Below are 13,253 nucleotides of genomic sequence, written 5' to 3' on the forward strand. Positions count from 1 at the left end.
AATTTAAAGTCATTTGTGACTTTTTATATATAATTATAAAGATAATTATACCTATGATCCAGAGCTAAGGGTGCGAAATAATTTAATAAAAAATATTTTTTAAAATAATAATTATACTTGGATTAATACTGTAATAATATAAATAGATTGATAATTATTTTTATTTTAAAAAATTACATTAAACATGTTGATATAATTTTTTATTATAAATATCCTCTTCATAACTTATATAGATTATTTAAATATTATATATTTAATAAATTTTTATTTTTAAATATTTTTTTTAGCTCATAAGGTACAAAATATCAAACTTAGGAGTGAAAAATTATAAGATTTAAGTATTTTATTTGTAATATTTTTCAAGGTGAGATGGCTCGTCAAAGTTCTCAATTAATAGCGGGATTTAAACTTATAATTTTATACATTACAAGCCAAATCCTTACTGACTTTGATCACCTTTGTTGATAAAGAAAAACATATTTATTATTTATTAAATTAATTTGGAAAATGAATAAAATCGTGGAAAATCCAGGTCATAATGAATCCTCTTCGAATGTAAGGGCAGCTTAGTCATTTCAACTACTGGCCTATGCGTCGTTAGACAGTTGGAATGCGGAATAGATAGAGCAGCAGGCTCGTAGCCTTGTTGGCGGAAATAAAACCATAGTAGTCGCTGAATGAATCGAAGAGAGCAATTTTTGAAGCGGAAACTGTGAAATACATTACAAGGCGGTTTCATTAGTGCCCTTCTTGTTATTCGTTGCGTTGTTCTCGATTATTCTTTTTGTTTTTCCTATAGTTTCCATCGCCCTTCGTTCTTCTCCCCGGTGAATCCTTCATCACGCTTTCATTGGGGGGTGAAAAATTATTTTCTATTGATCCCTTCATCTTCTTCTCTCTAATCAGCCTCACTTTCATTTCTCTTCATTGGTGATCTTTTCTACTAAATGGGTTTAATCAGCAGTATATTGGGCATTCTCGGTTTCTCCATTGGAATTCCTCTCGGCCTCTTGGTGGGGTTTTTCCTCTTTGTTTACTCTGAACCCAAAGAAGTGAAGGTAACTTCTTTTGTGCATTTTGCATTGAAATGTATCCGATTCCGACCCCATGTTGATTCAGTTCTCGTAATCAGTTAGACGGAAACTGAAGTTTCGGTCCATTTAGAATTTCGTTTTGGGGGCGCGCCTGATTATATGAAATGCTCGATGTTACAGGAAACAGAGGTCGTTCCAATTTCCGATTTAGGCCCAAATGCTTTGCAAGAACTTCTTACCGAAATTCCTGTTTGGATGAAGAGCCCCGATTATGAACGAGTTAGTATAGCCCTGCAATCTACGTAGACTTTATTGCCGTTGTGTAGGTTTTCATATAGACCTTATGATCTTGTGCTTGATTACGCAGGTAGACTGGATGAACAAATTTTTATTATATACGTGGCCTTCACTTGATAAGGTACTTCTGTAATTTGTATGGGAAGATTTATCCTCTAATTATTATGTTCTTCACCGAGTTTTTTATTTGTTATCGTGTAGGCAATATGTTGTACGATTGAAAGCATGGCAAAACCAGTATTTGCAGAATATATAGGGAAGTATCAGATTAAAAGTATTGAATTTGAGACTTTAAGCCTCGGCACTCTTCCTCCTACCTTATGCGGTAAGCGTTTCCTTGTCGTGTAAGATTAGCTAGCAACTCTTAAAGTTCGGTTTATGGGTGCTACTGTTGTCCTGCTATTCACTTCCTACCTAGAGAATCTTATTTTCTCAGATTCCACCGTGACAGATTGTACACATGGTCATATGGGCAAGGCATGCATATAAATGCAGATAGCTGCTTTTGCAGGAAGTTTTTCGAGGACCTAGCGAGTCAAACACAAAGTGATGAATTTTTGGTGCTAGAAAACAACAAATGACCTGAATAGATAATTAAGTGATGCCTATGGCAATGCGCGTGTAATCTCATTTTTTAAGCATAAATTATCTGGCACAAGTATTCTTCTTTGAATTTATTTACTCCCCACATTTGACACAAAATGGAGGAGTACAAATGTTTATGTTTGATTTTAATCCCTTGTGGGACTGATATAAATGCAAGTTAGAGAGTAAGACGAGCACAAAAATGCTGATGAAAAAACCAGTAGTTTGTATAATTATTATCAAATGAAATAGATGATTCACAGAAATTTTGTGTATCTTCTTTATCGATACTCGTAACTCATCTTTTCACGGGTCACGAGTTATGGAAGTCTAGCATTATATTTAATGGTCCTTTGCTGTCTACTCTGTGATTCTGCAGGTATTAAAGTCTTTGAGACAAATGAAAATGAATTGATTATGGAACCAGTCATCAAGTGGGCTGGCGATCAGAATATAGTGGTGATTTTGAAGATATTGTCTCTACAGATCAAGGTTCAGGTCAGATCATCCTTCAGGCACAAATCTTAAATGGTAATGTTTTCTGTAGTTCCTACCTAATTGATGCTGTTCGTCGTGGATCTGACAATGCCTCTCCTCAGGTGGTAGACTTACAAATATTTGCAGCACCGCGGGTAACTTTAAAACCTTTAGTGCCTACATTTCCATGTTTTGCAAACATTGTCGTATCATTGTTGGAGAAGGTAAAGGAAACACTATGGCCAAGCATAGTTTCATTTCTTGTTTCGACTAATATATACGGTCAATGAGAAACCCAATTATCTATAATAATTGTTTTATTTAATATGCAGCCTCATGTAGACTTTGGGATGAAAATATCAGGAGGGGACATCATGTCAATTCCTGGTCTTTATAGATATGTTCAGGTGCTCCCCTGGTAATTATTTTTGCCGTGGGTTGTTTTGACACTAGTTGTTCACGGCAAACTTATTTTCTTGTTTTTTTTTTCATTTTTCTCAAATTTTTTTACAATAATTGTATTAGTATAATGTTCTTGTGAATTGAATTAGAATTTCTTTTGGCCAAAAAAACAATTAGGATTTCCTTTTTGTATTATGCCTCATACGACTATGAATCCGGTTGATTAGTCCTCTAAATATAGGTTATTTATGGGAATGTATTGTGGGTAGGTCAATCATGAATTCATTTAAGTATGCAAGTTAGTTCTAGGAATGTTACAGATTTCTATGGTGCTTTGCACGTGACATACCGGTTCTCTGCTTCTATAGTGGATTGTTTGATCATTTTGGCCCTTTGCGCATGGTACTAGATGGGGTGAACCACTAATATTGTGTTGTTGTTCTTCATGTTGTTACTCTTGGTCACTTACTGTTATTTTGTTTTGGCACTTCAAAACTTCAGGTTGCCATAAACATGGTAGACTGACTACTTTAGTTATTTACAGGAAACAATTAAAAGACTAGTTGCAAACCTCTATCTCTGGCCTCAAACTCTCGAGTTTCCTATTCTTGATGAATCAACGTAAGTTTATATGAAGCTACAGAGTTTTATGTTCTTAACTTGGTAATCTTCCGAAGTCTAAAGGACCTATATATCTTCATTATGCAAGTTCGGGAAATACATGATAATGAGCCCAGCTCCTTTTCTGAAGCCTAAAGAAGTTGACATAGTTGATCTAAGGCCTTCATTCTCCTTGTTTGATAATGTTTTGCAACTGTCAACGGTTAGAAGTATATTGAGTTGCTTGTAGTTTGTATATTTTCTAGAAAAATGTTACATTATAAAATATGTTTCTAAGTATAGTAATAGTAGTATTTGTGGTTAAAATACACTACAAAGTGCTAAGGTTTAATTTCTGAACTTTCTGTCACTCTTCAAAGAACTATTAAGATTGTTAAAAGAAGTTTCTCATTCTTCTTCCATATACATATAGGGTGGCGATAAAGAAGCCTGTAGGGATATTACATGTGAATGTGATTCGGGCACTAAAGCTTTTGAAGATGGATTTGTTGGGAACTTCTGATCCATATGTCAAACTCAGCCTTTCTGGGGACAAGCTTCCAGCTAAGAAAACCTCCATCAAGAGGAGAAACTTGAATCCTGAATGGAATGAGAAGTTCAAGATTGTTGTGAAGGACCCTGAATCTCAAGTTCTTCAATTGCAAGTCTTTGACTGGGATAAGGTATCCCTTATCTTTCATCGTTTTCATTAAATTTTGATTGAAAAAAACTTCAGAAAATATCACATTTCAAATTATGTCTCTGTTCGCATAAATAATCATATGACTAACTGGACGCAATCACCTCTCGGGAACATGGTGAGCCTGTATTCTTATCCAAGAATTCGGCTTATCACTGGACATTTTTATTTAATCTGCTTAACTTCTTTAATTTTCAATCATTCTGCTACTAAACAAGAAGAACTGGATTTAGTTTATGTGTATATAAACTATTACTTCCAGAGAACGTTAGCTTTGGCAGTGCATTGTACTGGAATCTCCACATGATGCATTTACTATCCATTTTGCTTGCTGATTGTTCATTGATGATACATAATTCACTTGATGTACTCCTCATTGAACTTTTAATAGGTTGGTGGACATGACAGGCTTGGGATGCAGTTAATCCCCCTTAAGCTGCTAAAGCCTTATGAAAGCAAGGAATTCACACTTGATTTACTTAAGGACACAAATGTCACAGAGCCTCCAAATAAGAAGCCAAGAGGTCAAATTGTGCTGGATCTTACTTTTGCTCCTTTCAGAGAAGAAAGCGGCAAGTTTGGTGGGCAATTGGAAAATGGGATTGATAAAGTATCTGATGAAGATGTCCAAGGGGCAGGTTTGCTTTCAGTTCTGATACAGGAGGCTGAGGAGGTTGAGGGTAAAAGCCACAACAATCCATACGCACTGGTTTTCTTTAGAGGTGAAAAGAAAAGGACAAAGGTAAACATTCTTGCATTCAATAGTTTAGGGTATTGAAGGGATTTAACAGAAGCACAAGATTTCACATATTACCTCACAATTTTAACATCTCATCTTTTTTTAAATCATATATGAAAAGCTTAGTTAATATAGTACTTTCTACTAAAACGTAGGAGATATTAATGTACCAAATGATTTCATGGTGTTGTATATACTGTATTTGCTATGGATATGGAGCAAGTTGGCTGTCTTGATGGTAAATTTTACTTATAGCATATTAGCACGTTTAACTTTACTTAATCTTGGTCTACCAATTTTTTTTTAAAAAAAGAATTACCCAATAATGAAATTTTGCAGATGATAAGGAAAACTCGTGATCCAAGGTGGAATGAAGAATTTGAATTTATGCTAGAGGAGCCTCCTCTACACGAGAAGATACACATTGAAGTAATGAGTAGGAGGACCATTTTCAGTTTTCTACCGAAAGTATTACTATTATTATTCTCTTTTCTTTTTTTAAATTTGTTTTAAAGTTTTTGGAATGATGTTGATTGAAGATTCTGTATATTGAAATGCAGGAATCATTGGGGCATGTGGAGATTAATCTGAATGATGTAGTGCACAATGGCCGCATTAATGATAAATACCATCTAATCAATTCAAGGAATGGAGTGATCCATGTTGAGATCAGATGGAAGGTGATTTGAAAATTACCAAAAGAACGAGAGACTCATAATGTAAGATAGCTTACCAGGTTTCTTCTTTTTTTCTTTTTCACACAATTACTAGGGAGGAAGTTTCAGTTTGCTGAGTTTAAGAGGGAAAAAATGGCATGGTTTTCTATCAGCCTTTCTTTTTCACTTTTTCCTGTTTTCTGAGGCATTTGATAATTTTTTATTTCATTTTATTTTTATATCTGTAAAAAAATGTTCATAACAGTAAAAAGTTGCTTGTGTTTAATCAGATTGTGTTTAAACATTTTAATCAAGGCATATTATTTGAGGAAAAATCATAAATAAAGACTTCCAAATTTCACAAATAATCAATCAAAACCGCAAAATTATGAAATTAAATTTTAGAGCAATGGTCTTTTTTTTTAGTTTTAAAAATTATACTTTGTCAATTTTACAAGAATTTAAATGAAAAATTTTTAAATTTACATTACATTACTCCCTCCATTCAAAAATGTAAGGCATTTTTTGAAGAGTTGAATGTTCAAAAATATAAAATATCTTTTGAGGAGTTGGATGTTAAAAAATATAAAGTATTTTTAATCTTTCAAAGTGTAATCATTTTTTTTAAGTGTCCCTATTTATATTAATTTTATATTTATTGTAGGATTTTTAATAGGGGTAAATATAAAAAGATAGGATTAGTTTGAAAGAAGATAACTTCTTAGTGGAGGGTAAAATTTGATTAAAAATGCCTAATATTTTTAAACGGAGGGAGTATCTCATAAACTTTAACAATAGAATCATATTCAAGGACTTTTTAAAAAAATTATTCATAAACAAAAATTAATACAAGATTTTTTTTTTTGTTAAAATAGTAATGACAACTTTTTTTTTTTCCTGAATCACGACTGCTTGTTAATCCTTCCCTTGAAAATCTCTTGGGGGATCCTTGAATGTGATACTTCCAACTTTAAATAGAAGTAATATTAAAAAAACTTAATTGATACCCATCAAGTGATTTATAATAATCATCATCCGTATATCGAGTCTTGGTGGTGGAATAATAGTGTACAGGACAAAATCAAGTATAAGAAGAACTGTTTTAAAGCCATACATTTGTGTAACAATGAGGAAAATTGGGAGAGGTACCGTATGGCTAAGAAGGAAACTAAGAGAGCTGTGGGTGAAGCTCGTTCCAAAGCTTTTGAAGAATTTTATAAGAACCTTGAGACGAAGGAAGGAGAGCAAAATATTTATAAGATTGTCAAGAGTAGGGAAAGAAAATCAAGAGATCTAGAACAGGTAAGGTGTATTAAGGATGAAGAGGGAAGAATTTTAGTTACAGATGATGAAATTAAAAATAGATGGGAAACTTATTTTTCTAAACTTTTCAATGATGGAGAGAATTCATCTAGTAACTTGGAGGATTTAGTAACTGGTGAAGGAGAACAAAATTTGTCATTCTATCGAAAAATACGTGATAAGGAGGTAAAGGAAGCTCTTAAGAAAATGGCAAATGGTAGAGCTAACGGACCTGATTGTATATCTATCGAAGCGTGGAAATGTTTAGGTGAAGAAGGGGTGAGATGGTTAACTAAGTTATTTAATGTGATTTTACGGTCCAAGAAAATGCCTGATGAGTGGAGGAGAAGTACATTAATTCCTATTTATAAAAATAAAGGAGATATTCAGAATTGTACTAACTATAGAGGGATTAAACTCATGAGCCACACAATGAAATTGTGGGAGAAATTAATTGAGCACAGGTTGAGATTGGAGACAAGTATTTCTGAGAATCAATTTGGTTTTATGCCAGGTAGATCAACTACAGAGGCGATTTATCTACTAAGGGGATTAATGGAAAAGTATCGTTGTAAAGATAAAGATCTACACATGGTTTTTATTGATTTGGAAAAAGCTTATGACCGTATACCAAGAGAAGTGCTTTGGAAAGCGTTGGAAAAAAAGGGAGTACGGATTGCTTATATTAAAGCCATACAAGATATGTATGAGGGGGTAAAAACTAGTATAAGAACGCCTAGTGGTCAAATAAAGAATTTTCCTATAAAGATTGGACTACATCAGGGATCATCTCTGAGTCCTTATTTGTTCAACTTGATTTTAAATGTTTTGACGGAACATATTCAAGAGGAAATCCCGAAATGTATGCTCTTCGCGGATGATATAGTTCTTATAGCAGAGACAAGAGAAGAGGTTAATTGCAAACTTGAGTTATGGAGGAGGACATTGGAGTCGAAAGGTTTTCGTCTGAGTAGAAGTAAGACGGAATATTTATATTGTAAATTTGGTAAAGGACTATTCGAAAATAATTTGGAAGTGAAATTGGGAGATCAAATTATACCTCAAGTGGAAAAGTTTAGATATTTGGGAGCCATTATTCAAAATGATGGCGAAATCAGTGGAGATATTTCACATAAAATTCAAGCTGGGTGGTTTAATTGGAGAAAAGCTAAAGGAGTTATTTGTGACCGTAAGGTGTCTAATAAACTTAAAGGAAAGTTTTATCGTACTGCTATCAGACCGGCAATGTTATATAGTAGTGAATGCTGGGCTCTAACGGGACAGCAAGAGCATAAAGTTGGAGTAGCAGAGATGAGAATGTTACGATGGATGTGCGGACATACACGTAAAGATAAAATTTGAAATGAGCACATACGTGAAAAAGTGAGGGTGGCACCTATTGAGGAAAAAATGGTAGAAAATCGGTTGAGATGGTTTGGGCATGTACAAAGAAGACTAAGGGAGGCACCAGTGAGAAGAGTGGAACATATAACTTTGAGTCCGATTAAGAGAGGTAGAGGAAGGCCTAAGAGAACACTCTTGGAAGTTGTTGAACGTGATCTCTTAATTAATAATATTTCTAAAAGCTTAATAAATGATAGAGCACAATGGCGTCTTGCAATCCATGTAGCCGACCCCACCTAGTGGGATAAAGGCTTGTTGTTGTTGTTGTTGTATCATCCGTATATCCTAAAAAGTCTTATAATAAAGACAGGAAGAGGTATTTCTGGTCATTTTAAGACAAAATCAATGGTTGAAATCAAGAGAGTGACGATAACGGAATGTGAACGCTTTCATTGATACGCATGAGGCTGCGTTATCCAAGATTGTGACCAATCCTTGTGAAGGATTCCACCAGACAGTGAGAAACTAGTCCTTGATATCCGGCACAGTTAACCAACGAGGGAAACACTGACACTCAAAAATTGACGATTCGGGTTCTGCCTTGTAGAACCGTTGTTGATAATTGGGCTCGATATTGTTTTTTATTTAGAATGAAAATTAGGCCGTGGTTTTTGTTCCATTAAGAAAGAATTCACATTGGGCCCAAACAATTGTTTGCTGGGCCTCTGCATTGAATTCTTTCTTAAGGTAAGCAATTGTTTTTTTTTCAGTATAAACCATCCGGTATCCTGAGGTATCCTGAGTTCATTACCCACCCCAGACTAATCCAGACCCCTCACGAGAAGGCCTCACGATGGTAACAAGGTACCGATGGAACAACCTCTTTGAAGTTGCATTAAAGGTAAGCAATTGTTAAATGCGAATTCCTTCTTTGGATTTAGATCTGAAGGCCCAGATGACTGAGATTCCAAATGTTAAATGCCCCAAGCCCCGTTGTTGACTGGAGGATAAAATATATATATATATATATATATATACTTTTAATATCTATATTTTGCTCACTTTTGCCATTAATTATTATCCTTTTATTTGGTATTTTAGGTTCCAACACTTTTATTTTTTGATATTTTAGATCACTCCATGAATAAAGTATACTGATCTTAGAAGGACCTAAAATATAAAAAAATAAAAATATAGGGATCAAAATAATTAAAAAAAATATAGGGATCAATAATAAAATTTGAGTAAAGTACAATGACCAAAATTTATATTTTCCTATAAAATAAAAAAAGGCCCAGAGTAAACATAAGAGCCCAGTTTTGATGGCCCATCGATCGGGATCTTGTAGGAGTAGTTTTGCAGATATTTACGTTGCGCTAGCTCAAATGTTTAGTTGAAAGTTGAAACCATGTAGATAACGTAAGTATAAAATTAAATAAAAAACCACACTGAGATGTTATTACTTATTTCTAGATTCTTGTTGGGCCCCCAGTTTTTTTACTTGAAATCTTGCACAAAATTAAAACAGCAGCAAATGTAAACAATTGAATTCCATGTATTTTTCAATTTTTCGAATTCAAATAATGTTGGATGCGTTTAAAGATAGTTTCCCTAATATAATTTCATTGTCTAAAAAAATGGAATTTAATGTGTGCGATATTTATTTTTATTTAATTTGGTGTAACATTTATAAAATTTTTATGAGTGAGAAAATATAAAGTGGAAGTAGGGTTATGGGCTGTATGGGGAGATGTGGGAGAAAAGCGAGGAAGCTAGCTAGCACACACTAAGCTAAAGTACCCAAACAATACAAAATGAAATGAAATGAAATGAAAAGGAAAGAGGAAAAAGACATGCAAACGCAATGGGAGAGAGAATGTGGACAATGATGCGGAGAAGTGGGCCCCACAGAATGTCTGGATTAGGTTTGACTTTGTTTCATTCTAATCCCTTTGCCTTTGCATCATAATTCCCCCCAACGCTGTATTGCCTTCACATGCTTCTCTACTCCCTTCTATCATGTCCCATGATATCCCCGAACAAATTATTATTATTATTATTACGACAGTATTATCTAAATCTCCATTACGTTGCAATTCACTTTTTGTTCGTATAGATGTTATCTTTTTAATCTTATTTAAGATAGAATATTAAATATAAACACATTTTTCAATAAAATTTAAACCTCAATTCATCATACTATCAAGAATTAATCTCTTTTATCATATGTACTTTATCCCGTTAATATTTACAACCAGAATCTATTTCATTTTACACAAACGCTTCCATCTTCCTATTATCGTGAACTGTCTTTTAATGTTACCACTATTGTCTTTTAGGAAAGATTTACTATTAAAAATATAGCACATATTTAATTAGGCTGATTTACAAGCAATGATGGAGCACATTGAATTGAGGGGAGCAAATGCACATATTAAATATATGTTTATAAATTTTAATATTTTGCTTTCATGACCTTAAAAGCTCAAGCTACTTACCCATAAATTTGAATATTTGGTAGCTTTACCGTTGAGTTTTCAGATATTGCACTCGTTCACCTTGGGATCTTAATTTCACCATTGTTTGCATGCGTGCATGTATTTTGTATAATTATAAGCACCTTACCCTTTGTAAATGCATGAATTTTTTTTAAAAAAAGAGTACTTAGCTTCTTATATAAATATGATTAATTTAAATTATTTTAAAATTCAAAATAGCAGGTGAATTTGCCTCCCGTCGATGATTTTAGATAACTGACGCGATATGAAAATGTAGCGTGAAAGTAAAATCTCACAGTCATTTGCATTAAAAAAAAATCACAATTTTTAGAATATACATAGAAAATAAAAGAAAAACATGTGAGAGAGAATGTTTTTGTTCTACACTTCAATTATACACAAATAGCATACGATGGAGTGTAATTTAAAAATAAAAAAGGGAAGAAGAAGGGGGGAAAAACACGCGTCTTCCTAATTAAGTCCCCATTCCTTCCTCTCTTCTCCAGCTATTCTTTTAAGAATTTGGTATTTTCTTTTGAAAAACACAATTATAAAGTTGAATTGGACTATATGTTGTCGCTTACAGTATATATTAAACTGAAAATTTATATCGTTACAATTGTTCTCTCTACTATTAATTTAAATACGAGGTTATGGATCTGCAAAAAAGATATGCTAACGTTTTAACCAAGGTTATCCAATTAATTAATTATACTTGTATTTTACTAATAACGAAGAAAAGAATGGTAGTACATATATCGAAGCATTGATCAAGTGTGAATGGCTGTGTGTTTGAGCTATAAACCCTAAAAAGAAAAGAAAAAAAGGCAGGGGCTTTTGGGGTTGACTTACCCTAGAAAGTGCGGCCAAAAGGGAATCCTATCCCTTGATCGAGAGAGAGAGAGAGAGAGAGAGAGAGAGAGAGAGCTAGCTGTGAGTGCATGCGAATGGATCACCACCCATTATAATTGATGGGAACGAAGCTTGGTTCATGTCATGGCACTCACACACATACCCAACAGCATTTAAGGTAATGAAAAGTTATTGTGAGTTGCGTCCTCTAATTTATACTAGGACCAAGGCATGCTTATGGGTTTAACAAGTGTTTATATATGTATTTATATATCATGTTGCCATATCGATAATAAAATTTAAATTCACAATTTTATAAATTATGAATAAAATTTTTATTAATTAGACAAACATTTATTGATACAAACACAATAAAATTTGTGTGTAATTGCGTGATCTCTTTCATGTGAGGCGTGTGTGCCCTCAAAAGGAGGAAGTGAATTGAAAAGTGGTCACCACCTTTGTTTCTTATTCATGTTCTGTTGTGGGGGGGAGGAATATCTTTTTGCATGCTCCAAACATAGCCACACTTCTCATTTTCTTTTTTCCCACACTCACTTTTAAAAGATCATCTTTTTTATCATGAAAGAGTAAAGTTTTTGTGGAATTTTGCTGGGAATCTAGGTAAAAAGTTGATGTATTAATTAACTATCCATGCAACACCCTACGTATTATAATCAATCATATTTAAATTTAAATACCACCATTACTTTAATGGTCAAACTTTACTAGATACTCTGATTCAAATATTAAATGTTTTTATCTAAAACACACAAATCAAGAGAAATAGTTAGAATTAGGAATCAAGATTAGATGGGACTAATCACTCGTTTTAACTCATTTTTATAAAGTTTGAGTTTTGAAAAAATAATATCTTTTTTAAAAAAATAGTTTTTGAAGCCCGATCTTACTAAGTTTTGAAAAATAGGCTCAAATGTTTTTGTTTTACCTATAAGAAATAAAATGTTTTCAATCTTTAAATTTAAACTTTAGAATATATATTTATAATTTAAAATTAAAATTTTTATTATTTATTTTCACTTTTTGAACATTATAATGTATCTTTTTGAAAAAAAACACAAAATATTATAATTGAGAATTTTAATTTTTAAAATTTAAAAAAATAAAAATAGGCTTATAGGCTCAGCCTATGCCCTATGAAAAAAGATTAGACTTTAAAAAATAGTATATTATAAGGTGATGGGGCTTAAGAGCTTAAGCCCATGGGGCAGGGGCTTGCTGCCCACCTGTTTCGTGACTTTATAAAGTCACTCCCTCTAGTTTAAATATAAACATATCCTCTCAGTTAATCTTGGTTTAAAGTATTACTTTTATTTTAAATTATATAACATTTTTGAGTGAAATTTAGTGTCTCAAAATATAAAATACTGTAAAAATATTAATATTTTATTAAATAAGCTTATTTTAAAACTATCCTTTCTCTTTATGTATATAGATTTAATGATTTATATGGATCTCTTTTTCAATATATTAAATGAAGGATATTTTTAAAAATGTATATGTTTTTTAAAAAAATAAAGTTGTTAAATACATTTAATGGGATTTATTAATCTGTGAGATTTGTATAAATTAAAAGTGTCTTATAATTTGAGATAAAGGGAGTACTTTATAAGTAACTTAGATTGTTAAAAAAAAACATTTTACTCCTTGTATTCATTGATATGAATTATCATATTTGTGAATTTATGACATTCTTCTTACTCATCGATCATAAATTAGAATTATGGCCAATGGGTAAAAAGAAAA

The 13,253-nt window shown here is 32.6% G+C and overlaps 1 protein-coding gene across 3 annotated transcripts; it reads left to right on the top strand.

Moving 5' to 3' along the window:
* Nucleotides 1-655: 655 nt before the first annotated feature.
* On the top strand, nt 656-5,779 carry LOC129307441 (synaptotagmin-3). 3 transcript variants are annotated; one of them, XM_054948406.1, is made up of 12 exons: nt 656-1,058; nt 1,215-1,313; nt 1,402-1,452; nt 1,533-1,656; nt 2,296-2,414; nt 2,516-2,617; nt 2,726-2,800; nt 3,340-3,416; nt 3,829-4,078; nt 4,487-4,837; nt 5,174-5,302; nt 5,395-5,779. In XM_054948406.1, exons 1-12 carry the CDS (start codon nt 948-950, stop codon nt 5,521-5,523), a joined length of 1,617 nt encoding a protein of 538 aa, XP_054804381.1. In that variant the 5' UTR covers nt 656-947; the 3' UTR covers nt 5,524-5,779. The 3 variants fall into 3 exon arrangements, with proteins under 3 accessions (XP_054804381.1, XP_054804390.1, XP_054804398.1); XM_054948415.1 differs by having other exon boundaries at nt 5,174-5,263; XM_054948423.1 differs by lacking the exons at nt 656-1,058; nt 1,215-1,313; nt 1,402-1,452; nt 1,533-1,656 and having other exon boundaries at nt 2,311-2,447.
* Nucleotides 5,780-13,253: the final 7,474 nt, after the last annotated feature.

Source organism: Prosopis cineraria, unplaced genomic scaffold (assembly GCF_029017545.1).
Source record: "Prosopis cineraria cultivar Desert tree isolate PC_DT_omini unplaced genomic scaffold, ASM2901754v1 PC1, whole genome shotgun sequence".
NCBI classification, from domain to species: Eukaryota; Viridiplantae; Streptophyta; class Magnoliopsida; order Fabales; family Fabaceae; genus Prosopis; species Prosopis cineraria.

Excerpts from the sequence above, each read along its gene's own strand:
- LOC129307441 (XM_054948406.1), top strand. The coding sequence starts at position 948 with ATGGGTTTAATCAGCAGTATATTGGGCATTCTCGGTTTCTCCATTGGA. Across the intron at positions 1,059-1,214 it reads CTGAACCCAAAGAAGTGAAG|GAAACAGAGGTCGTTCCAAT; the intron begins GTAACTTCTTTT and ends TCGATGTTACAG. Across the intron at positions 2,618-2,725 it reads TCGTATCATTGTTGGAGAAG|CCTCATGTAGACTTTGGGAT; the intron begins GTAAAGGAAACA and ends TTTAATATGCAG.